The 26011-nt window shown below is 42.5% G+C and overlaps 1 protein-coding gene across 18 annotated transcripts in view; it reads left to right on the top strand.

Annotated features, from left to right (window-relative positions):
* The window catches only part of LOC106045176 (ubiquitin-associated protein 2), a 128646-nt gene that overhangs the window by 2820 nt on the left and 99815 nt on the right, over positions 1 to 26011 (top strand). For 5 of the 18 annotated variants that reach the window (XM_066988562.1, XM_066988563.1, XM_066988567.1 and 2 more), the window contains exons 2-4: positions 18207 to 18346; positions 22292 to 22369; positions 23980 to 24090. In XM_066988562.1, the coding sequence (XP_066844663.1) occupies positions 18248 to 18346; positions 22292 to 22369; positions 23980 to 24090 (288 nt within the window). In that variant the 5' untranslated portion in view covers positions 18207 to 18247. Of the gene's footprint in view, positions 1 to 6798; positions 7132 to 9045; positions 9278 to 16898; positions 18116 to 18206; positions 18347 to 22291; positions 22370 to 23979; positions 24091 to 26011 lie in introns of those variants that run through there. The other 13 variants (XM_066988571.1, XM_066988558.1, XM_066988557.1 and 10 more) reach the window with 10 other exon arrangements.

Raw genomic sequence — 26011 nt, 5'->3', positions numbered from 1 at the left:
GGTTTCTCTGCTTTGCTCTAACATGAAAGGCCACACTGTTTAATTTTGGCCAACCAACTGTCAGAGCTCCCAGTCCACCTGGGGGCTCTTCCAATCTATTTCACAAGTGTGTTACCTTCATCCCTTTTTCCCCCATGACTTCTCAATACTGTGGGGAGTGAACAGTGGCTGCAGGCAGGCAGACTAAAGCTCTGATGCCTGAGATCTCATGGCTTGCTCAGCTTGCTTTTACTGCATCTTAACTTTGCTGAGCATGTTGTTTTGTTGGTGTTCTCTCCAGATGGTAGAGCTGGCAAGGTACAGGTTATGTGACCAACTTTGCGCAGCTCCCTTGGACAGAGTTGTTTGTAACTCTCAGTTGCCTTGCAGTAATTCTCTTTTGTCCTGTTGTCTTTGTGGGAGCTGCAAGATGCTGTGGCTTCTTTTGAAGAAACTTGTCAAACATTTTTCCCTTTGCTCCCCAGCTCATTAAATCAGGTCTTCCAACAGCTGAGCTTGGAGGAGTCCCTAACCTGGTTAAGCATAGCAATTTTGCATTTAAAAACAATGAAATGTTTCCCATGTTGAGGGAGCTTTGATCTTCCTCAGAACTTAAGGTTTGCCCTTAGTTGTATTTGTATGGTGAACATGTTTGTTTGTTTTTTTTCTTTATCACACAGGAAACGGTTTATTCCAGCTCTGCAGAAGATGCAGGTTTGGCAGAATTTCTGTTCCAGAATCGTTTAGTATTTAAATCCAAAGTTACTTGAAGACAACACAGATACTTTCTTCTTAACCTCCAGATCTGAGCCATCAGATTCGCACTTTTCTAACCCAGTTCAATTAAAGTTTGTCTTACTGTGTTAGGCAGCCCTGTGGTCGAAGGTGTAAAGTTCTGTAGCTGTGACCGTGTTTCTAAGTATTGTTAATGGGTAGCTGCGTAGAGAGGAAGTCGTTCTGCAGTGTTGCTGTGTGGCATAGGTGTCATCTAGAACACTTCAGTTCTACTTCCCATGACTACAATGTTGTTCCTAGAAGTAGGTATTCAGAGGGCGATTCTTTAGAGACCATATTGAGATTCCTTTTGAGAAGTGAAAACTATTTAATGACAAGTATTTTGAGAATAGTGGATATAATAATGTAGAATGGAGCATATGGCTTTTAAATCTTTTTTTCTTTGCTCTGTCTGTTTGGTTCTAAATGTTAACTGAATCACGGCTATTTTATGGTAAACACTAGACTGATATTTTGTGTTATCACACAGTGCGTGTTTCCCTGTTCTTGGAGGCAACCGCTGATTTCTTCTCTCTTTGAAATTCTGTATTTTCATTCTTAATTTTTAAAAAAGTGCCTGTTGTCTTAGATGCTGTTCTAGCAGTGTGAATGTGCGAGGAACCCCGCTGCCAAACCCTGCCCTGCTATCAGGCCGTACGTACAGGACTGTGCTTGAGAAGTTGTGCTCTGCGCTTTCGAGGGGCAGTACCCCGAGGGACAGATGTCTTCTGCTGCTGGGCTTTAATTCCAGCTTTCAGTCCCATGTTCTTCAGAGCACTGACTTGTGATCCATTTTAAGGCGAATACGAATGACTAGGCTTACAGGTGTTAACCTTGGGTGCCTGAACGTGATGAGGAGGAGCCGTGCTGTGCTTCACAACCTCGTGTTTTGCTTCCTTTCCATAGCCACTGAATGAGTTTGAGTGTTTTGAACGTGGGTGAGGTGCCAAGGGGTAGCCGTCTGAAATTGGGTGTTAAAATTGAAATCCAGTGTTACGAGCTTTGTGAAGTCAAGTTAATGAAGTTGTTTCAAGTGTTTGAGAAAAGTTTCTGGCTCCTGATATGTGTCCTCAACCTGTTGGGTTTCTTTGCTGCTTCTTGATGTTCAGATAACAGCCATACCCAGGAACTTCTCTTTGCATCTTCGGAAAAGATGCGTTATCTCTCTTGAATGGTTCTGTTACGATTGCAAATATGAAATTCCTTGCAACTGTACATGCGTACTCCACTCCAGTCTTCAGTGACTACCGTTTCATCTCTTGATGTGTTGCTGGATTAAAGTCCTAATGACTCTCGCACTGCCTGGTTTAATTGCAGAAATGATTAGGCTTTCACTTTTCTTTGTGACTGTCTGAGCAGAGTTGCTGGAGCTTAAGAGATGTCCCAAATGAAGCTGCTTGTGGGGCATTACTGATAACAGCTTTCCAGTTTTAAGACTTCCTTCCCTTTTTTGCTTCACTCGACCACAGACTGGCTGAGGTTGGCAGCAAGTGTCTGGAGATGACCTGGTCCAACCCCCTGCTGAAGCAGGTCACCTGCAGCAGGCTGGTAGGACCACGTCCAGGCAGCTTTCGAAGGTCTCCAAGCAGGGAGGCTCCAAAGCTTCTTCGGGCTACCCGTTCCAGTGCTCCAGCACCTGTGCAGTGAAAAACCATTTCATTTTGTGCAGACGGAGCCTCCTGTGTTCCAGCTTGTGCCTGTTTCCTCTTGTCCTGGCACTGAGCACAGAAAAGAGCCTGGCTCTGTCCTTGCACCATCCCTTCAGGTTTGTGTATGCAGCGATGAGATCCCCCTCGAGCTGTTGCCTTCTCCGGGTTCAACTGCTTGACAAATCCGTAGTTCTTCGGGCAAACCCAAGGCCATCTGTTCCTGCACGCCTTTGAGAAGGCGGTGGATTAGGGATGGAGTTTAGGAGGGGTGGTGGTAACAGTCATCCGTGACTCCTCGCAGGTGGAAAGTTGAGTGGGCGCTGGAGATATGTGTAGGAAAATGCTGTGAAAATGCAATAAGGTGCGTATTCTAAATCAGGGTGATTTCTTTGCTTGTAAATAAGGGGTAATTGGGTGTCTTGGTGCTAGCTGAACTGAGGTCTGTAATTTAGCAGTCCTGTGAGGGAAATGGGTCAAACATTTGATCGTCTGGGAGTGATAACATTGCCCAAGTCCCACGTATGTTCTGTCTAGGAATTGCAAGCATTGTAAATGAGGGTTTAGTGTGCACTTACCTTTTGTGAAAGGTTAGGGTGAGTTCTTTTTGTACTTCTGTATACCAAACAGTCCATTTTATGAAGCTCTGTGTGTCAACATGGTTTTTGAAATTACATTTTAATGAGAGTAAAGCTGAAACCTTCCAGAATTAGATAAGTGTAAAATAAGAGTGAACCGGATCCGCCTATTCTTCCAGTTCTTGCAAATCCAGCCCTCTTCCCCCAAACCCTAGAAACCCCCTTCAGCTGTAGACAAAGGTTAAAACAAAGTTAGATGGCTAAAAGTATTTAATAGTTCGGGATCTTGAATCTGAGAAAAGCTGGGACAGCCCTTTTTGTGCAGTCCTCTGAAATGAAACCTCAGTGAGGTTTAGTTTCTGCTAGGAAACTTACCTCAAATATTTATGATTTATCTCCCTTGCTGATTCTGTTGATTATTGGGGAGTGCTTTGAGTGCTTGCTTGAGTCATGGGAGTGAGGGAAGAGAAATATTTTTAACTTCTTTATTTCATCTCAGTAAACAAATCCATTAAAATAACTCATCAATAGAAGGCATCCTAAGTTTCTGTAGTTGTGAAGTGACCTACTTATTGGAAAATATGATCAAACATAGGGCAAGGAACCTCAGAACTCTCCCTTTTCAGGTGATTTTAATATCTAAGCAAAATTTGAGCATAAAAACACACCGAGTGACGCGTTTTACCTTGCAGGCCAGAACAAGCAAGTTTTGAACATTGAGTCAGGCTGTGGTAGCAAAAAGCTTTTCCCCCTAGCAGAGGCTAAGTGGCTGTTTGGGATGGGAACCGGCTGCAGGAGAGAACAAATGGGAGAGCGTGGCAGCTGGAGCCGTCATCGTTTCCCTCATCAGGACCCGAGGGAGAGGTGGGTGGTGGGGAACTGGTTTTGCTGTTACAGGTCCCTTTATCAACAGACCCCGACTGCAAGCTGACATGTGGCTCTTCCGCCCCTTCCAGTTGCTGCACTGTCTAAGTTGGGATCTGTCGCTGGCATGCTCTTCTGATGGTGTTTTCCCTCTGACTAAACAGGTCTTAGGGCAGCGCGTTGAGGGAGAGAGGCAACAAGCGGCCTGAGGAGTGTGGGCGAGCAGGAGGAGGATGTGGCTCGGGGTGGTTACGCGACAGGTTTGGGATGGGGGAAGAGTTTGATCGCTGATAGGATGGGTTCCTACTTTGATTTGCTCAAATTATCCAGAGCCTGGCTCCTTGCAGCAGAAACGGAGTCATTAATGCTGGGGAGCCTTAGGTGTGTCTCAGCAAACAAACAAAATTCCTGCTTTGATGAGTTGCCCTGAAAGTTTGTAATGAAATAATACGGGAATAGGGAGCCCTGCTGGCACACCCGGGCAGGAGGAAGAGGGGAAACTCTTCTCTGCGCCCCTTCGTACATTGGCCCAGTGAAATACGTGGTCCTGCAACTGTGTCTTAGAATCACAGAATCAGTAAGGTTGGAAAAGACCTCCAAGATCATCTGGTCCAACCACCCCCCTACCCCCAATGTCACCCACCGAGCCCTGTCCCTAAGCGCCACATCCAACCTTTCCTTGAACACCCCCAGGGACGGTGACGCCACCACCTCCCTGGGCAACCCGTCCCAACGCCTGACTGCTCTTTCTGAGCAGAAATGTCTCCTCATTTCCAACCTGAACCTCCCCTGGTGCAACCTGAGGCCGTTCCCTCTTGTCCTATCGCTAGTTACCTGCGAGAAGAGGCCGACCCCCAGCTCCCCACACCTTCCTTTCAGGTCGTTGCAGAGAGCAGTAAACTGGTGTTGTTCAGTTAGCATTTAGCTGTGTAGGAGCTGGGCAGCTGTAATGCCAGCTGGAAAGTTAAGGGCTTGGTTTGCACCTTATTTTTCCTGGTATTTCTGTAAGTGCATTTTTGTTCTGCTTTTATGTCTGTGTAGCACAGCATTGACAAGTTGCCTTTTTCCTAGAAGTTTGTACGTGAGCAGACATGCTGTGAAATACATCTTATATATATATTTAAGATAATCTCTTTGTTCTCTTTCGAGGGAGAAGTGTTGAAGGGGAAGGGATAAGCTCTCTCTCCTGGCATTCTTGTGGTGGGGAAAGCCGGCTCCATTTAGAGACTCACTTAGTCCCTCTGTTTACTAAGCTGAGACCTTAACCACCTCTTACATTTCCTGAAGCATCTCAACTTCAGACTTCGCAATTTCTCTGCCACGTAAAGTGACCTCACATAAGCAGAGCTCAAACTGCAAAGCTTTGCCAAAAAGCGCATCTAAACCCTACTTGCTTTACTGTAGTTGAAGCCTAAAAACATCCAGCTGAAGGCGATGCGTGAAAGACCGAAAATAGAGCTTTACACTAGGTTGTTTTTTCCAAAGGTGTGTTGGGATATATTTATACCAGTATGGGATTTGATGACTAGGGAAGAGGGGAGCTCTGCTGTCTTGAAATCTCAAAGACCAGTTGGGAAGAAGTGGCGCGCTTAGCTCTTCCAGGGCCTATTTTAAATTGGATTTCCAAGTAGTTCAGCTTCTGGCATGTATTACGTTTTGTTAAAATATTGACCCGCTGTATTTAGCATCTATTCCTTTGTTTCAGATGTTGTATTACTTTTAAAATGACCCAAATTTCAAAAAAAAAAAAAAAGTGAAAGGAAGCCATTGGTTTATTCTGTCTAAGGCTGTATAAAATGAAGATTTTATTATGCTTAGGATTGGTGTAAAAAAAAATAATCTCCATGATGCCATGAATATTTTCCAATTGTATTTAAATCCAAAACATTTCAGCTCCAAGAATCTGAAAGCTAACTAAAACATTATCATACTTTCCTGTAATGCAAACTGAAGGTAGTAAAAAAACAAAAAAACCCACAAAAAAACAACAACAAAAAAAAACAGAGCAAGTATTAAATTGTGCCTTAAAAGTGCCTATTTTTGTGATGACAAAAAGTGGTTTCTGGTAATGAGGATTAGAATTTTTTTTTTTGAATTTAAGCTCTCAAGTCCTACACAGCAATTGGATGTTTGACTGAAGATTTGGGAAGTTTGGCCAAAGAAATACTTGTTTACAGTGGAGGAACTTTAGATTGACATCAGTATACTTTAGCTTTTAAACAACAACTTGTATTTCACTATGTTGAAATCTCCACTGACAAGTGAGTCCCAGATAAACATTGGTTTATTTTTAGTCGCCTGTGAAGTAAAATTACAACCTTTTGTGGATCCACGAGCGTGTAAGGTTGATTTTTGACTCCCCAGTTTTAACCCTAGTTTTTCTTCTGACCCAATTCAGTTGCTTTCTTTGGGCTCTGTTTTACTGCTTTTTTTTTTTTTAATTTGATGGGAATTGTGACAATTCAACTGAACAAAGGTTTTTGTTCTCAAAGCTTCTTGCACATTTGAATATACACTAATGCCTAACTCATGTGGAAGGCCTTACTCTTGAAGCTTCACGTTCTGGGATTTTTCTGGCTTTTATTCATCATACGTAGAATATTGGACAACTTAAAATGATTCAAGGGAAGTTCCCTTATGTCTCTGGCTTTGGGAACGAGATAATCTATTTAAACATGCTTTTTCGTTCTTCTTTTTCCAGAAAAAAAAAAAAGCCTGGAAAGGGCGTAATGTTTCTGTTGGATGTGTTCATAACTCTTCAAATGGCTTGCATGAATAAGTGGAAGTAAAAATTGTTTCTCCCTAAAATTGCTGTTCTCAGGTCCTGTATTGAGTGACGTTTAAATGCAACGTATTGAGAGCTGCTTCATCGCGTTCTGCTGTTCTTGTATTCCATCCTGGGGAGAAATTTCCTGTGATGTAGCTGTGATCTCACAGGAACTTCCATGACAACAAATCTCAAAAACTCAAGGTTCTTTTTGGGGTATCAAAGATCTGTGCATGCTAATACCTTCTGCCCTGGAGTTTTGGAGCACAGCAGAAGGGTTGGCAAGCATTGTGGTCCAGGTTTTAGACAAGGGAAAGCGGAGGGACCAAAAGGGCAATACCTGCACGTCTGAGACCCCTGTCCTTGTGAACACCCCCAAGCCCCTGCAGATGCCCAGGTGGTAACAGTGAGCAACTTTTTAGTATTTCACTTGCTGCTGATTGCAGCTTTGGGTGAATGCTGCCCTCTTAAATAAGTGGGCTTGTCTGGGTTCTCGCTGTTAGCGGAGGAGGCATGTGAAATGGTGAGTTGAATTTTTTTTGTCTCTCGATTGTAACTTACATTCATTCACCTTATACCCATGTGTCAGCTTGTCCTTGCTAGTTTTCAAAAAGCCATGTTTTGCGCAGCGTGCTCATTGAACATGAAAATGGCCCTCATGTTAAATTGAGACCATCTTTAAAATGTTCTGCATTTTAAACTTGTCTACCATTGCTTTTTTAATTTATTTACAATGTCATAGTGGCTTTTACAGCAAGTAACAGTCCCCTGTTGTGCTAGGATTTCTGCATAACATTCCGTAAATGGCTGAAAATTATTATTGTGATTAAACAACTGTTACTTAAGCTTGTAATGCAACTTTTAAAACTTGTAATGTTTTATCTTGCTTATCCCTTGCTCATCCCTTGCTTGGCTTTCACACCCATACAGCTTTTTTGTTTTGTTAGGGCAAAATTGGTGTTTACAACTCATCTGCTGAAATGGTTTTAAAGGCTGTCACTGCCAAAGCATTTGTTCAGTGATGTTTTTATAGGTACAGTATAATCGCTAAAGCTGATACGTGTAATATTTAAATGCTGTTGCTGGAGTTGTATGCTGCAATTAACAGTGTGTGTATTCCAGATGCAATCTTGGGGCTCACGTGTGTGCTAAGGGCAAGGTGCTGCAATTAATAAAAATAAGCTAGCTGGTTCAGAAACCGAGACGTGAAGAGCCCACTTTTGTCAAAAGCGAGTGACTTGATCTTGCAGCACAGTGCTTGGTCTCTTGGATGGCTGGTGAAATAGACAAGTGGCTAATGCCTTCTGAGGATGTTCTAGAAAACACATCTTGGGCGTTTTAATGTGTTGTACAGTGAGAAGTTGGCATACCTCTGCCGAACCAGGGGCTGTTTTGTACAGCGCAGTGATAAATGACCCTGTGAAATACAAAAAGACATTTGAAATAGAAAGTAAGCTTTATGAAAACAAGTGAATAAATTAATGCAAAAACAAATTTCTTAATGGTCCGTTGATAGGAAGGATGTTTTGGAAGGAAGAAAAAAACAACACATGTTTTTGCAAAATCAAAGATTCTGTGCAGATTCTCCACCTGTATTGTAAACTGGTGTGGCTTGGGGAGGTTTGGTGCGGGGAGTGGGAGCCTCCTGCTGCAGGCAGAAACTGAGTGGCAGCCAAGCCAGGTAAAATAAATAAATAAATAGTGGGAGGCTGGAACAGTGAGTGTGGGGCTAAAAGACTCCTAAAGGTGTGTTTTTTTTTCCAGCCTGATCAAAGATCAAACAGCCATGAGTTTTCATCAAGTTTTTATGCACAGTAAAAGCTTAAGATGGTTAAGGAAGGAAACTTTCAATGCTGCCTTGAAACTATTGTTTCTTTTCTTCCTTCTGGAACTTTTTATTCCGGACAGTAAAACTTCTTATTGTTATTGTTTATTGAGTGACGTATGGTGTATGTCAGTCAAAAAAAGTTTTTATTTTGGTGGATTCTTCTCTTGCTTAAGATGAACCCTGTGAAATGTGATCTTGCGGAAGTTGCAGGAAGATATTCAGGAATATCCTGCTGTATGTATTTAAAGGATTTTTTGTCAGTGAGACTTCTGGTTTACATTGTTTTCATCAGTGTGAGTGTTCCATGAGTATCAGTCTTGCTGTTTTTTCCCCGAGGATCTAGTTCAAGGAGCAGGGTTTGGTAGAGACGTAGGAATGGTGTCTGAGCTCTTCAGTGTTGCCACCACAACTCTGAAGCCAGGCTCCAAAATCTGATATTGGGAGGTTTTAACGCCTTTTCAGTGCATTTGCTTTTATTTCACTTGTGGTTTGTAATTTAACCATTGCTTTTTGTCTGGAGCGCTGTAATGTGATCTGATGACGGTGCTGCAAGTCAGAACTGCCCCCTCCCCTTCCAGCTCGCTTCTTGGTGGCACTCCCTACTTTGTTCCTCGGCGTCCCTCGTAGCGTGGAACAACTCGGTGCCCTTTTTTTGAGGCAGTTGAGCGCGTTTCCACCAGTTTGAGGACGTCATAAATGTCTCAGCTCGTACTTGTCTATTTTTAGCCCTGCTGCTTGTATCTGTTTCTATTCAGAGAATTCCTTTGGAAGCCGTTCCGGGAGAAGCGCGGTGCAGCGACGCGGGAGGGAGCCGGAGGGGGCAGGGAGAGCACGGAGCGAGGTCGTGATTTGGCAGCACCATGCCCTGCACCCAGCGCCGCTTCCTGCACGCCACCGCGGTGATGGGAGCCTGCTCAGAGCAAACGCTGGGGTCTGCAGGGTGGTCTGGCTCTCAGCTCGTGTTAGCTGCTGCTTTCTGCTGCTTTCTGTTGCCTGGCTTTCAGCCTGAGTCTTACGGGGCTGTTTGAATGTGTAAAACGGGGTTAATCTGGGGGGGCTGTTTAGTTATGGGTGGTTATACCAGAGCAAATTGCTGCAATACGCCTTTCTTTAGTTCAGTAGCCAAAGCTGACAGTCCTGAATACTTGTCCTTTCCTCCCCTGTGGCAGTTGAGCAGCTTCTTTAGTTCTGGTACCAGTTTTAACTACGATTAACTTTCCTAGTAAGTTATGTTGTTGTTGTTGTGATTTAACGGCTGGTCTTTTGTTTTTGCTGTTTCATGAACTACTCATCTCGTGGGTACAGCTAACCTGGTGGTAATGGTAGTGATCGATAGGTAGGAGATCCACCGAAAGGTTGTTTAACTCCTGTGCCTTCCAGTTGGTGGGACTGACAGATGCAAGCCTGACGTGTCCTTGATGCGTGCTTATGGCTAGCGTTGTACGTACTTATGTAAACCACACTTAAACTGTTTTGAAAGCATCCTGCTGACATTGTTACTAGAGGTGTGGGGCACAGTGGTTTTGAGACAAGTCAGTTGCAGTTAGCAGACGAACACGCACCACGGTGCAGCTTTAGTGGTCAACACCAGTCTTATCTGAAGTGCTTTGGCTGCTTAGATATCTTTTTCCTTGCGGTATTGATAGCTTAACCAGAGCGTGACCTGAGATCGTAAGTCCTTGACATGTAGTCTTTGAAGAGAACATCCATAACTTGTTTGGTTCATGCTCTGCAGCTATCTCCTCACCTCTGTGTGTGTGTCCTGAGTTCACCCAGGCTTCTAGCTGACCCCTGAGCTCATCTCAAAGAGAACAGAAGAAAGCTGTACAAATTATTAGTCTGCAGTAAGCCGCCTTTGGTGGAAGGAGCCATGTGAAGACCTTCCAAGGCAGCCGGCCCTGTCTTTCCAGACACGTCTGTCTGGCTTGCAACCTCCTCCCCGTGCAGGGCCCGCAGCGAGTTGATGAGCTGGGGGAGGAGGCGAGCCTTTCCGAGATAGGGCTTTAGGTGGAGGAGGGATGGATGTTAGGACTGTGAAGGGGAGATGTCAAGATGACGAGCAAAAGCACTGAAAACTCAGCCCTCTGTACAGAATCATTAAAGATTGCTGGTTAAATTGCTTTAGGATAGTTTGAGTTGCTAGATTTAATGCCTGACACTGAATGGAGAAAGATACTTGTATGATGAGGGGAAAGGACTGACTTCTCGATGGATTTGCGCTCTCGTAGGCAAACTGTCCTGATGTTGGTTGGTATCTTCCATTCTCGTTGGATAGAAGCACCTCCAAAGTTTTATAAGGTCCTTCTTCACAAGAAGTGAATGCTGATGGGCGTCCAGGAGGCTGGGCACAAAGGATTGCTCCTCAGGAAAGGCGATAAACGTCTCTGTTTTCCCACCGGCAATCCAAAGACTGTATATGCTGTAAGATAGCGGTATATTCATGGTCATGCTGCTGGCAACGTCCCTTCCTGTGAATTTTTTATTTTTCAAATAGTCTACAAGGCATTTTAATGATTTTGTTGTGTGCAGAAGGCAGGATCAGGATCAAGTCTTGTTATTCAGGATCCCATGAAGACAAAATGTGAAATGTTGCTTTCTACATACGCGGTAAAGGCGTGTGGCTGCTGAGATGCACGTTCCCCCTTTCCCCGTGACCTCGTTCCCTCTCCCTCGTGTCAGATTCAGCAGTTGCATAGCCACATAGTTTTCCATTTGGTAAGCTTATTCAACTGCCCCGCTATTTTGTTTTTAGAGGGTTTAGTTTGCTCTTGGGTCAGCTCACTTTGCAGCTGCACAATCATTAGTCCGATGGAAGGGAAGTAGCAATATGTGGTTAAGGAGGAGGGAAGCAGGAGTGCCATTTCTGGAGAGGGTTTGCAGTCGCGTGGTGTTAGATGCAAGGTGAAACTTGAGTTTTAATGGTACAAATGTTTTAGGTTCTCCCTTTGCTACACGTGGAACTAATATACAACCAGTTGGGTGGAATTGTGTAGCAAAAGTAAAACTGTGGCCATGGGGTTTTGTCCCAAACTCTGCTTATCTGTCCTCAGCTTGTGTGTGACTTCAGCAAGGCTGTGTGAGTTCTCTCTGCACAGGGTAATGATTTTCAACCCTGACAAACCTGCCAGTTCAGTTTTTCCTCAGCTGCAATAAAGCTTTCCTTTTGTAAAGTACTAGTTCATTTTTTTTACCGGCCTCCCCGTAATGCATCTAATTCAATCTGAGTATTTATTGCAGGGGTTGAGGAGGATTCAATACTGTTCTGCAAGCAGCTTCCTTGCGTGAAGTTGAAGACAGTTCCCTTTTACTGGATGTTACTCAGGAAATGTTAGAGAAAACACCAAGAGGGTTTACCTTTTTATTGTTTCTTCACTGACTATTGCATTTTTTTTCTTCTGTGGGGGACAAACCCAGAGAAACAGACATAGAGATTTGTAAATACTGTTGGTTCTTCACCGCCGAACGTAGTAGCGATGGAATGAACAGTGAGTATGTTGTGCATTGATTTAGCCAGTATTTTTTTGCTATTTCCATAGCCTAAAAATAGGAGAGCAGAGGATGAATGTACAGTGTGATCAGTGAAGGAATAGACTATCTCTTTTTCCTGTAGTTTGTAGAGAGGGTTAGCATAAGAAAAGCTGTTCTTGTGATAAAGGGCAAGAAATGAGGTCCTTCCATCAAAGGTAACAGGAAGCTATTTAATTTTTTCTTCAGGTCCTAGAATACCAGGAAAGGACCTACCTTAAAATACTCCTCAGCAGAAAATCGTATTTCAGAAGTGAGCTTGCTCCTACCCCATTTAGTGGTCTGGTCTTTGGTATGGTCTGGCAAGATTATCTGGTGTGGATAGACCTGGGAGTGGTGCTTAGATGGGAAATAACATGCAATTAAGTCTTTCTGGGTCGTTTCTTACAGCTTCATTACAGCCAATGGTAAGTGCTGATAACTAATGCATCTCGCAAATCCTCGCAAACACGGGATAAATATAGTTATCCCATATAAATAATTAGGGCAGGGAGCAATACTTGATTCTTTCTGTGTGTGGAAGCCCAGCCAGTCGCTATCTTAAATGGCATTCTTCTAGCAGAATGGCAACAGAAGATGAGAGTAGTGACTTGGGAGGTAATCGATACCTGAAACATCGGGCCAAGTCCTCTGAATCTTGTAGGGCACTCTGTGCTTGCTGGCTGTCCAGGGTCACTAGTGAGTGTTGTCCTCTGACAGCAGTGAGGCTGGGTAGGTTCTGATACCTATTTTTTTTTAGCAGTCTAAAGATTATGTTGGTTGTATGAAAAATAAAGTCCTGGACAGAAGTCGATCACGTTTTTTTCTGATTTTTAGTCTGTTTGTCTTGTTTTTCTTTTTTGATCTATGAAAATTTGGGGAAATGTAAATTCCTCCTTCAAAAGTTTCTATATGAATAAGGGCACTTGTTGCTTCTGAAGTTTGAATATTTATAAAGGAATGACGAAGACAAGTCCACTTGATGTTTATTGGATGCAGCTGGCAGGTTTTTATTAAAGCTTGGATAGTCACCAGCACATACTAAAATGTAGAACAGCAACTGTTAGGCAGAGACACTGGGATAATAGCAAAGATTAATATTATGAGATTAGCTTTTTTTTAAAATATTAATGATATTACTTAACTCCATGACTGAAACCTGCTCTGCTGGTGAAAAACATGCCCTGTTCAGTGCCCCTACCACATCAGTCTTTTTGGGGCGGCCCCAGGTACGTGAGCAGCCTTTGCAGATCTCCAGTCTTTGGAAGATTGAGCACTGCTCTCTTCCAGAAAAGTGCTGTCTGTTCTTTCACTTGCAGCACCTATTGTTATATTTCTGTCATCCTTTCCATAACACTTGCTTAGGAACACTAAGCCTTGAGATGAGTTTTCTTTTTTGATCTGTTGAGGAGTGATCGATTTCTGTAGATCAGGGGTATGCTCTTAGCTAATTACGAATTTCCTGAGTCTGATGTAGAATAGTAATTTCAAGCAACAACTCGGTGGCTTTTAAAGAAGGTGAGTACCGGTATGCAACTGCCTGTTCTCTAAGCTTTGTGAACATGAGAACTGGAAGTGTATCTGTTAGGCTTTTGTTTGTACTTGGGCTGACAGCCGGCCACTCCCAGCAGTCCTCAAGTCCTCGTCTTGTGGTAAAACGTGAGAGAGCACCACAGGAGACAAAAATTGTACTCTGCCAGTGATGGAGGTCTATTCCTGGCCATCATTATTCTTCCTATTTACTGCAGAAGAAGGTAAAATGAGACAGGAATCCTCTCAGGGTCCACGAGCTCAGGTTTGGTATTGTTGGCTTGGGGCAGTACAGACCCTGAGTAATCAGCACTCTTCCTGAACATCTGACTCTAGCAAACTCCTTTCCCCTTTCAAGCCATAATGAAAGTAGTGAAGTTCTTCAGACAACAGCACTTGAGGGAAATGCACTGAATCAACGCTTAGCAGCCAGTTTTACCTCCACGCTTTTTCCTTGTGGTCGTGTCACACTACTGCTGTGGCAATAAAATCTGGCCTCATTGTACACGTATGGTAGTCATGCCATCATAAAGCAGTGTCCTGCAGCCTTTTTCCAGCCGTCGTTGCACGAAATTCTTGACTGAGTAGCTTTGTGATTAGAGCATAAAAAAGCAATCACGCTTCTAAGGTGTTCACGCAGATTTCTGTAGTGTTCTTTGTCACAGCTCCGTGTCCAGAGTCAAGAAAATAACTTTTTCGAGACTGCCTCAGGAAAAGAATTGAAACTGCAAATGTTTTGTTCAGCTGATGGAAGTGAGTATTTAACTTCAGAAGGGTTCTTGAAAGTCAGTGGTATTGCAGTGCTGGGCCTGTCCCTGGAAGTTCAGCAGCAGATTTACTGCATCTTGCAGGGCCTGCCACGCTGTCAAGGCGATTGGTATTCTGTGCATCTCCAGTTTTTCTGACTTTCTGGAGTGTAGATTTCTTGCCCAGGGAAACTTGAACAAAGAGAAAGCATTATGGTAGCTTCATGAACCTGCCCTTTGCACTGATAATGTGGCTGGTTACTCATTGATTCCTTCTTCCTCATCCTTCTACTCATTGATTGCCTTCTTCCTTTCTTTCAAAAACCCAAAGCCAAAATGCAACTTGTTGAATGTGACTTTGGTGTGGAGATGTGTGGGGCTAGGATTTGGTTGTCCTAGAAAAGTTGGGTGTTTTTACCGGTATTTCCCCTTTTAGGTGCTAGAATAGCTGTTGTCATTCCATCGCCGGTCTGGTGGTGGCTTATTATGCAATAACTTATCTGCTGATATATCTGTAGAGGCTTGCTGCACAGACAGCAACCTTGAGATTTGGGATGATTTTCCTTTGAAAAGATTTTCTTTTCGTTTTTAGGTCTGGTTGTTTGCTTTAGGAGGAAGTGCTGAGATTTGAATTTTGTAGTGCTTGAGAAGCTAAACATAGCTGTGAACAACTTCGTTACTTTTGTTTTGGTAACTTATTTTTTGTTTGGTTTTGTTTATGTAAAGACAGTCTTCCTCTGGAGGTACTGGATCGTAAACCTTTTCCCACTGATATAAACAAGCAATTTTTTTAACTGTCAAGAAAGCAAGTGTGGTTACTTTCTTTACATGACAGTTTTGGGAAGTCAGGTCTCTAAGGCTTTCTTCTCCTTTTGTGCTCGGGGGGTCTGTTTTGTTTAATGTGCTTCTATTTCTTCAAAATACAGCTCTTTGGGCTGCTTACTGGAGTTGCGCTGTGTTTACAAGGTCAAGCATTGACTGCTGATGAGGGACTTCTGAACTGAGCCAGACCTTGACATGGAAGCAGAAACATCTGCTGCTCTGAACATTTTCCTGATCTTTATTAAGCAGATGTTTAATTAAGAATTGTCTTTGTCTCAAATCTTCTTTCCTCGTTTGATCAGCTGTTAAAATGAAGTTCCTTGGTTTGTAATACCCTACTCATTGCTATGACAACTGCTGTGCAAGCGAGGAGCCCCGTCTTGTTAACTAATAATACCCCACTCGGTGCGCGAAACTCCAGTCACCGGCGGTGTGACGTTGCCCTGCTGCTGGTGGGATCGGGCCCCGTGGCTGCTGGGGGGCGTCTCAAAGCTTTGCTGCTCCTGCCCTCTTTGCATCGAGCTGTCGGTTCTGCTTTTAAGGGTGGTTTGTGTCTGAAGTGGATGCTTTCTGTCTGAAATGGGTTATAGCGTGTCCTCGGTGGCTGGATGGGATCTTCAGACCTGGTGCTGCTGCCAGGTTAGGATCTGCTTTAAAGATCCCATTATACTCTTAGACCATCTGTCCCTGTTCCCCTTGGCAGGCTGATCATGCTGCACACCTTCAGGAGTGTTTCAAACATTTCTGTGCCTTCCTTTTTCCTTCAAGTATTCTTTCCTCCGGAAAAACAAACATGGCTCAAACAGCTGTGGCGCAGCGTGTGTTACGGAGGAGACAAAAAAACCCACTTCTGTTCTGCATCCACGTGTTGCCTGGCTGTTGAAGTGTGTGCTGCAGATGAACGTATGCTTTACAAACAAATAAAAACCTTTTTTTTTTTTTAGTGTGCATGTGCCTCAGTGACGTCCAGAACGTGGATCTCAGTATTTTGAGGAGCTCTGCTTAGTGGAAGTAGAGAATTTGGAGTTTGAAGTATGTTAGAAGTTCTAGGTACCAAAATCTATATAAACATGACTTTAGTTCAGAAACGATGAGCAAATTTAGACCCAGTGGAGTTACAACTCCTCAGCAAAACTTAGCGTGCTGATTGTACATAATCGTATTTGGAAATGCTAGCTTGGCTTTTGGAGAGGTTAGTGCTCGCTGTCATATTCTCTCTTCAGGGATTTATCTCATTCTCATTTTTACTAGGTTCAAATTGTAATGAGCAGACTGATTTTAAAAACAAACCAAAACCGATCCTCAAAGAAAACCAAAGGTCATTTTTAGCATTCATAAAATTAAGTCAGCCTTAAGGCATTGGAAGTCCAGTCAGCATCGCTTATTGAGCAGATCTGAACGCAAAAAAGCGATAGTTGCTGCTGACTCAGAGGACAGTCTGTAACATGTTTAAAATATCAGTGGACGGCCATGACCAGAGAGCCTGAGACAAGGAATGTCTCCACAGCGACTTAATATTTAGCTTTCTGTGGAACGCTTTGTCAGGAGCTTGAGTTACCCCTCTTTGACCGTGTCTGGCTGTCAAGATGCGGTGCTCCCAAGGTTTGTTTGGGCCTTTCGCAGACACCCAAGTTAGACCACCTGAAGGGACTGCGAAACAGCTTGGCTTTGGTGAATGTATTCATGAAGCTGGAGAAACACTGTGTTCCCGTTCAGATCATGCTACGGTCGGTTCCTGGTAAAGTCAGGCCTTTTCTTCTTAAATATGTAAGAGTTCATGGAAATAGACTTTCTCCTCAGGCTCTATTGAATGCTTTAACTATCACATAAAAAAAAAAAATCAGTATCGGGTTCAATTTTGGCCAACAAAAATGTATTTCTAAACTGAAGATCACAATGGGGTTAATTGTCTTTTGGATATCTAGGTGAGGCTCCTGAGCACTGTGGATCAGTGTTTGAATGAACAGTGACAGCTTGTTGCAACTATTTTTTGGATACGTACCACTTTTGAAGGCTTGTGACCAGTTTGGTACTGAACGCATCCTCATCCATGCAGTCACGGTGGTTTGCTCAGTTTTCATCTGAGCATTATCGTGCCCTGAGCTTGGCGATACCGAAGTTGTGCCAGAGCAATTTGCCCTGCCAGGTTGTGTGCTGGAGGGGCAGAAAAAGGACTTTGCAGCTTTGTGCGTCTTCTGCCTGGGTGGCACCACTTGCAGGTTGTCTTTGGTTCCGTAAATCTGTAGTTTTACTTCGCAGTGTCACGGGGACAGAAACTGGGTGGTTGACCATGACTGTTCTGAGACCTGTGTTCAGTTATCAGAGCTGCGAAAAGCCATATATTCATCAGGTAGTTTTGTGTTAGGTGCCGTACAAACATGGAAGAATAAGAAATTTCTTTTTTCCAAGTGTTTTTAGTGATGGAGGATGAACTGAAATGAAAGCTGACTGCCACAGACAAGTTAGCACTGGTGTGTGTGTGCGTAGGGGGGCTGGGTTTTCTTTTTGAACACGTACAACAGAGGTATGTTTAAAGCAGGGTAATAGGTAGTTTGGTAAATGGTTTCTGTTAGTATGAGGGAGAACAGAAAACAAACGCTGTCTACAGAGTCTGGATTTAAAGGCAAGGATCAGCATTTCTCTTACAAATAAGGGATGAGGAGTCGAGTGGGTGTTGGCAGTGACCTCCTTATATGTGTAGGAAAGATTTAATGATAGGGAAGAGAGGAACAGTCTGGTTTGTGAATATGATGTTTGCATTAGTGTTCTGAGTGGGTACAAGTGTGGTGAAATTCCAGGCATCAAAACAGGACAGGAGAGATCATAGAAATTGAAGGAGTCCTACAGCTGGAGCTGTAATCCCAGCAGAGCAGCAGATAGAAGAGTCTACGTTAAAGACCTGGAAAAATCTGGGAGATGTAGTCTGCAAGTACAGATCTAGACAGACCACTGTCAGCTGATAAGAATGCTTTATATCCACTCTGTTCCTTCCTCTTACTTTAAAGACTGTGTGAGAAATCCAATAATGGTATTTTTAAGCTGCTTTCTCAGGAATCTTGCCTTTACCAGAATTCCTGGTAAAAGCAAGTAAAGCTGAAGCTACAGCAGTTGTATGTTATCTGTTGAATCAGAGCCATGCCTTAACTCATGCTCTTTTTTCTCTTTCAGATTTTCTATTTTGTACATACATTGTTTTGTATATACTGTATATGATGACTTCGGTGGGCAGTGAACGTACCCGGGGCACTCGGGACAAAACGCAGATTTCAACCACACAGCCAATACAACAACAGAAACAAGTAGTACAGGTATGTGCCGCTGTATAATCATCTTTGAATTCAAAGTAAGCATGTAATGATATGCACCTCTTCCACAAGTCAGTAAAAACTAAGAAAAGATAGAAGAATTAGAGATGTACTTTGGAAGAGTATGTTTGACATCCCACTTTAATTGCTTAGTAATCTTCCACAGCCTTAAATTGTTCCTGTATTCGTGTCAAAATGAATATTGTATTTTTCAGCGATATTTCCCATCAGTGAGGAATTCTGTGCCTATGCTTGTGTCAGGATTTTTGTTCTGTGACCTTGGTGTCCTCAGATTTTCTCCTCTGTATGCTAGTCTCATGATGCTAGAAGATTTCTGGTTGATACAGGCGTTTTGGGTGGGTGGGAATAGCTTTATTAGATACATACTGTGTTCCACAGCATGATTCAGCGTATCTGCAAGTCACAGAATCTTACAGTTTTTGTGCAGCATCTTCACAGAAAGCGAAGTGAAGATCATCAGTGGACTAAAAGTATTTTCGAGTATCTGAGATTAGCTCATTGTCTTGATTTTCAGCAGCAGAGTAGTTAAGTTGTGTACTTCTCTAGGTTACAGAGAGTGCAAAATGTTTCTGCTTCTGGCAACTCATTATTCTCTTGTCAGGTACTTCTCCAAAATTGGACTCAGTTCAAGAATTGTCTCAGTTCTCTGCTGGCAGAGAATGCATCAGTCTAGAGGTGCTCCCCTGGGAAATGGTGTCTTTTATTGTTTTCCAGACTGATCTTTAACGTGGAGAGGCTTCCTTCCTGTTTTCTACAGTATTAATTATGTGAGCTCAAGCCATCATCTCCATGCATTGCAGTGTTTTGCTTACTGGTGATTCATACTAATGTGTGGATTTAGAAAGTGATTTTCAATAGGTGAAGATGAGTTTGTTTTTGTTTTCAGTAATAAGGCTGCAGGAAGGTAGTGAGCAGGTTGACCTCTTAACCAAACTAAAGCACAAAAAAAGAAATGTGTAGGCAGGGACACGCATCCTGGGAAGATGATAGGGATATCATCAGGGAGGGGAACGAAGTTCCACCCTCTGTAGCAGAAGACCAGGGTTTTGGACGTCTGAGGAACCCGAAGGTGAACAAATCTATGGGACCCGATGAGCAACGGCACAAGTTGGAACAGTGAAAATTCCAGCTGTTAAACGAAAAAAGGTTACTGTGAAGGTGGTCAAATAGTGGAATGAGGATTAGAGAGGTGGCGGGATCTCTGCCTGGCCCCAGGCAACTCCTCTGATGGGACCTGCCCTCAGTGGGAGGTTGCGTTGAGGATTACTGGAGAACCTTTCCAACCTGTGATTGAGTGGTTTTGAACAGTCGGTCTTATTGAGCATTTTCTGCATTTTGTCCTTTTGTTATTTCTACTTCTTGCATAATGAATACTGATTTGGTCAATTCAGTGGAAAAGATGGCTATCTACAGCATTTATTTTTTACAGCACCATACGTTTTATTCTTTAGAAATCAGACGGGTCTTCCTGCTTAGTTAAGCTTTAGAGATCGACAGAAATATGTAATATTGTTTAATCACCGCTGATTTCAGAAGCTAGAAGAATGTTGCTTTCCCAAATGGAATCACAGAATCATCTAGGTTGGAAGAGACCTCCAAGATCACAGAGTCCAACCTCTGACCTAACACTAACAAGTCCTCCACTAAACCATATCACTAAGTTCAACATCTAAACGTCTCTTAAAGAGACGTTCTCTTAAAGAGAAATGGAGATTTCAGTGTTGTATCCCATTGATCATAATTTCAGTTATTTAAGAAATTACACTGCAGATATTTTGCATTGCATCTGGATAGTAAATACAGCATTTATTATCAGATCTGGGCCTATTACTGTCACTTAATTTTGTGTTTTGTGTGTTCCTGTTTTCTGGGAGTTCTAGGTTGTTAATTGAAAATAACCTTCCCTAACACTGCAAAGATCATGTATCTTATAAGGTTGAGTAAAGTTTTATACTATTTTGTAGGTTAATAAAATCTTATAAAGATAGTGCCTTAAAAAACAAAGAACAGCTGGTTGCTGGGGTGGGACAACTTCTTGTGACAATGATTTGGTGTTTGTGCAATAGAAACATCTTTGTTTTTGTTTTTTTCTTCAGTTCTGTATGGGTGTAGTCCACTGGCATAAATATTAGCAAGTTTCCAAGCTTTCTCTGCTTACACAGGAAAATTGAAGATAGTGTCAGACACTTCATATAGTTATAAAATCAGTGTATTTCTGTATAATGTGGACTTCAAAAAAAAAGTCATTAATAAGCGAATCTTAATGGCTTCCTGTTTCTGGTCAAATATGCGGTCATGTCTGTTCAGAAATTACATTGTCTGAATTTTTCTCCTCTGGATATCTGTAAAGGAAATGTCTTGAGTTTAAAAATTACAGTGGGCCTGAGGAGACCGAGCAAAAGGATGCAGTAAGGCGTGAGTCCTGAACGTGGTGGACATTTCCTCTTTGTTCTCCGAGCTCGTAGCAAGACACCAAGCGAGGGTTTCTTTGCGCAGGGCTGGGAGGCTGCCGTGGCGGTGCAGTGCTCTGGGTAGCACAGGGCGTGGAGCTGGGAACTCCAGGGTAGTCTCTGATCTGTGTTACCGGCTGACGTAGGGAGCTGTCAGCATGGTACTTGGGAAATGTGAAATAGCGTGGCGTGCTTAACTCCGTTACGAACACTAATTGTCTTGGAACATTGCCTCTCAGCGTGGCAAATGTCACTTCCCTCAAGGAACTGGGACAGCTGCAGTAACTTCTCAGCAAATAAGCAGCTGATGGTGTACGGTGGAGTAATTTTTAGACTCTACTCAGTGTTTGCACTTGGCGACCTTCTCCAGAGCTTGTATTCGTGGTAAACTGCAACAGCAAAGCAGTGTGGGGCTGAGTCAAACTCTTGAGGCTTTGAACACGTTGGTATTCTCTGAAGTGATACTCTGAAAGGTGAGGTTCAGCCAGCTGCCCGGGATGAATCCCTTTATTCAAGAAATTTCAATGGATGAAGTGGTCCCTTTCGTAATGAAGTATTTTGCAGCACATGAACGCGTGTTTTGGGTCTTAGCCCTTCAATATCAGCCTTCTCCAGCAAGAGACAGACATCTTTTCTATTTGAGCAGAAATCAAATCAGGTTCAGGATCATGTAACATACAGTTATCTTTGGCATTTTCATGGGAGTCCAGTTCAAGTGAACTGCAAATGCCGTGCTATGAAGAGTAGCTGTATCTGCTGAGACATTAGAGGGTATTGAGTTGCTTTCTTTGTGGAGCAACCATAACATATTAGGATTTATGATGTTTTACTGCATCCATCCGTTTTAGTCTGACAACTTCTGGAGAAGTTGCAAGCGTGGCTTTGTGGTCCAGAAATGTTACAGAGGCACAAAATGTATCATAAATAGCAAGATCCTTTACTAATTTTCAGTGACGAGTATTAGTGCAGCTGTTCACAGGCAGAGTCTTGAGGTGCAACCCTGTCTTCCTTTAAGTTCTCATAAATCTACAGTCACATTCTTGGGAGAGTTATGGAAGGTGATGCGAGTGGGCATCATCAGATACGAGGTTAATTTAGAAAAATACCATTACCATTTTTTATCATAAAACTTTAACTCTGGAGTGATAGTTACTAAATAAAAGTAGGAGTGATAATATCAAAATATAGACTTCCATAGTAAATTTCATTTTATTACGTAGTTATCTATGTAATGGCCTGTAACTGTGGTTCAAGCATCAAAGCCAAGTGTTGAAATTGCTTCTGTTCCAGTAAACTTCTTTTTAATGTAAAATGAATGTAGAAGAGGAAGTGTTAATCCTTTCCCTGTAGCACCTCAGTGCTTGTTGTGTTGGTTCTCTTTGAGAAACTGGAGAGAAGATAGTGACACCAGGAGATACTTGTAAAAAGGATATTGTTACTTTTTGTGAACTTTATTGGATGTTTGCATTTTTTTCAGGCAACAGCAGAACAGATTCGCCTCGCTCAGATGATCTACGATAAGAACGACGCAGATTTTGAAGATAAAGTGAAACAAGTATGTTTCTAATGGTACAGGCTTCCCATGTCCTGCACTAAGGTGCCTCTAGGCTGGCTTACATTTTGTAGTTAGAGTGACTGTTTCTGATTTTAAATGAAATCTTTTTTGGAGTTACATTAGTTTAACTAGGAAAAGGTGCTCTTATTGCACTGTAAAATTCTGTTTATAAGACATTGTGTGGTAATTCAGCTCTGGCTGTGTAGTTAAACTAGTGTATTGTCCTTTGTAGACGAGCCGTTCAGCCAAAAATCATCTGTGCTGATGTCTCTTGCAGACTCTGTATCTGTTGTGGTCCTAATGCTTAATGATCTTTAGAATAAAGAGTGCATTCAGCTTGCCTGCATGTACATGCACAGGGGAAAAATTTGTCACCTGTGTAAACTGAGTTTACTAAAACATTGGCTGTTTTTCAGGAAAAGTAAAAATCTAACCATAGCTTAAAGGTGAATTGGTGTGTGTTGTGTAGTTGTTTTTTTTAATCTGACCTCCCAGATCTGTATATGAAAATGGTAGAATTACACTGTGAAAACAAAATCTTGCACCATTTCCTCTACCATGCTGAACTTTGGATATATATATTCAGGCTTCCATTATGCTGTTAGGTCGTTATGCTGAGGTCATTAATTCAAGCAGTACTGAGGATTCAGCTACCTGGTCTGCTCAGGTTATTGGTGTTTTTGTCTTGGTGAGCGTGTCACAACTCATGTAGAACATAGGAATGCACTCGGAAAGAAGAGTTACTGTGAATGCATTGATCCAGCAGAGGGGCAGATTTCTCTATTTCCTTCCCTTTGTAAAACCTCTCAATCACTGTTAACTGCTGTTTGTTCTTGTTTATAAACTTCTGTTGCTGCACTAGAAGTGAAGTCCTATATGCCCTGAAGCAAAGGGACCTAAATTGATGGTGCCTGTAGCTCTGCTGATTGGAAGAATGATGAGTTAAATTCTGCTTAGGAAATGTACAATATTTCACATGTACATATGTATTTCTAGCTAGTGTTTTTTTCTGTGTGGAGATACTGTATGCCCCCTGACAGGCTGGTTATATCCATTCCCCCCTCCTCAGGCTGTGTGCTGCAGGCCCACAAAGCATAGCTCAGAACCAGCTCTCCTGAAGCAGTCATCACATAGCCTGTTTGTGTGGTCTTATGTTACAACGGATTGAAGGAGCCGAGCTGACTGGAGAAGTTAACCTTTTTCTCAGTCTGGATGTTTTTCCAGGTGGATCTGTTCACCACCAGAGTTTATTTCATGGCTGTGCTCACACAGTGAGATAAAGGGGGGAGATAGTGGAGCTGTCCTGGTTTGTGGTGTCTTTACCCTCGTACAGGTATCACTAGGGTGACGGCATTTGCTTGCAACCATGAACTTAAAGGAAAAAAGTGCAAGAGGGTGTTTTCTTGATTACTATATATTGATTACTATTTAAACTTGTGTTTCATCCTGCCTCTTACCTGAACCCTAAGCAGATCTATGAAATGTAGATACCTTTATTTAGGATTTTAGATTGCTCTGACACAGTAGCTGCATACTTTCTTCAAATCTGTGATGGTATTAACTCTTATGATGATACTTTGGATATTTTAACATGTGACTTTTACTGCCAGCTTATGGAAGTGACGGGGAAAAACCAGGATGAGTGCATAGTGGCGTTACATGACTGTAATGGGGATGTGAACAGAGCTATCAACATACTGCTGGAAGGAAGTTCAGACACGGTAAGGTTTTACTTCTCTATTAATCTGCTCTTATTTCTTGTTGTGGCTATCCACTCTGAGACAATGATTGGGAAAGTCATATTTAAGAAGCTTTTGATTTCCGTGTCTCCACTGAAATTCATCTGGAGGAAATGGGCACCAGGGAAGCTTCTCTGTCTTGTGCATAAAGGCTGAAACTTGAAAATGTAGGTGTTCTGCTGGTCTCCTCTAGAGTCCTCCAGCTTTTATAGATGTGCTGCTATTTTCTCTGCAGCAGAGCTCAGTGGGGCACTGTCCTGTGTTCTGCTGACCTGTTTGTAGTTAGTCTGTAGCACCTCCACAATCATGAGACCTGAGGTGATACTGTGTTTGCCACAAAGGGAAATCTTTGTAAACCTAAAAAGGGAGGCAGATACTTGACATCATGTAACTTTTGTAGGTACCCGTTGCAAGTATTGAGGGTGGAGGAGGTTTCCACATCTGAAAGATGCATCAAAAACTAATAGGGGCACAAGAGAATACAGAAAGTAGTTGCTTTTGTCGTTGTGTTGCTCATTAGCCTTACTTTATGGAGAAAGTGAAAGAGGAAACTGAACTGTGTATATAGGAACAATGTTAGGGTTGCATAACGTGTTCTTTATCCCAAGAGTTTTCAGGAAATTGTGGTTGAAGTTCTTGCTGGAGGGACTTCTAACAGCTTATCTGAGACAGTCAACTAGATTCTCTTTCTCTTATAAATTGAGAAAACGCCTGGACTTCCTTACTTTACTGTCAAATGTTCAGTACTTCCTGTGATTTATCAGGATGTGTTCTATTGCTTAGTGTTAATGAGGAAACAAACCCCCCTACACCCCAAATCTAGGCCATGTACCATTCTAACCAAGGGGACTTTCTTTTTATCCCCTTTTTATTTGTAAGAGTTGTCATCTAAAGCACAGAAGTGTGTAATGCCGAGTGGGTGGGTAAGTTGGTAGGAGAAGAGAGAATCTCACCTGGATTAAATCTATCTTGGTAATGTGCTATCCATTTTTGTGTTCTCTGGTATTTATCTTCTAGTTGAAAATAGTTCTCTGGTTGAAGAGAATGTTAAATGCTTTCTTCAGCAGACTGTTATAAGTGATCATGACATGGAAGAAACTCTCTGAACTCATCCATCAGTAAGAGGCAAAAACATATCCATGTTCTGTGTTGGCACGTCCCTCTGAACCCATTGTTCTCAGTATAGAAAATGCAACTCAAATATAGAGAACTCGAAGGGCTCAATGAGGAAGGAGGAAAATCTTAGAAAGGTCTACATCAGTGTGTGTGAAGGCACATATTCCTTATGGAAGTATGGACCTCCAACTTGAAGGGTTTGTTGTGAGGCCATTATACTTCAAAACAGCTTTACAATGGATTTGGTATAAAGTTGGAAACAGAGGTAATACTTGTTCTGAATGCAGATTCTTGATTCTCTTTCTAGCTTCACTTGGCTTTGATGCACTACGTGTTTTTTTGCCTCATTTGGAAGAATATGTATCTATCCAATTTGAGGAATTAGAAGAGCAGGGAGTGATGGCTATGGAGTCTATTTATAATTTCTTTGATACTCTGCCAGCTTTTTTTTTTAATGCTGTGATCCTTAAGGCTTTGTACTCCCTTTATGAAGACTTTTCAGTTGCAACCGTTGTGACAGTCTGGCTTTGGAGGAGAGTAGAGAAGGGTATGCTTCTTTGCCCAAGACTTGTGTTCATTTAGCTTCCTACAGGAGTAAGAGCCATTTTATGCCCAACCATGTTTTAGCTTCTAAAACTTTTGAAGGTCGATTAAAGGGGGAACCCTTCAGATCCCTTTTCCCCCTACATCCCAAGGTCAGGGCAGCAAAAAGCTTCTGTTAAATATTTTTCAAGGGTTAGGTCCACAACTGTAATTTGGGTTGCCTCAGGCATCCTCAGCTGAAATT

Source organism: Anser cygnoides, chromosome Z (genome assembly GCF_040182565.1).
Source record: "Anser cygnoides isolate HZ-2024a breed goose chromosome Z, Taihu_goose_T2T_genome, whole genome shotgun sequence".
In the NCBI taxonomy this organism is placed as follows: domain Eukaryota; kingdom Metazoa; phylum Chordata; class Aves; order Anseriformes; family Anatidae; genus Anser; species Anser cygnoides.
Note: the sequence above shows the minus strand (reverse complement) of the source record. Positions and strands in the feature narration are given on the sequence as shown.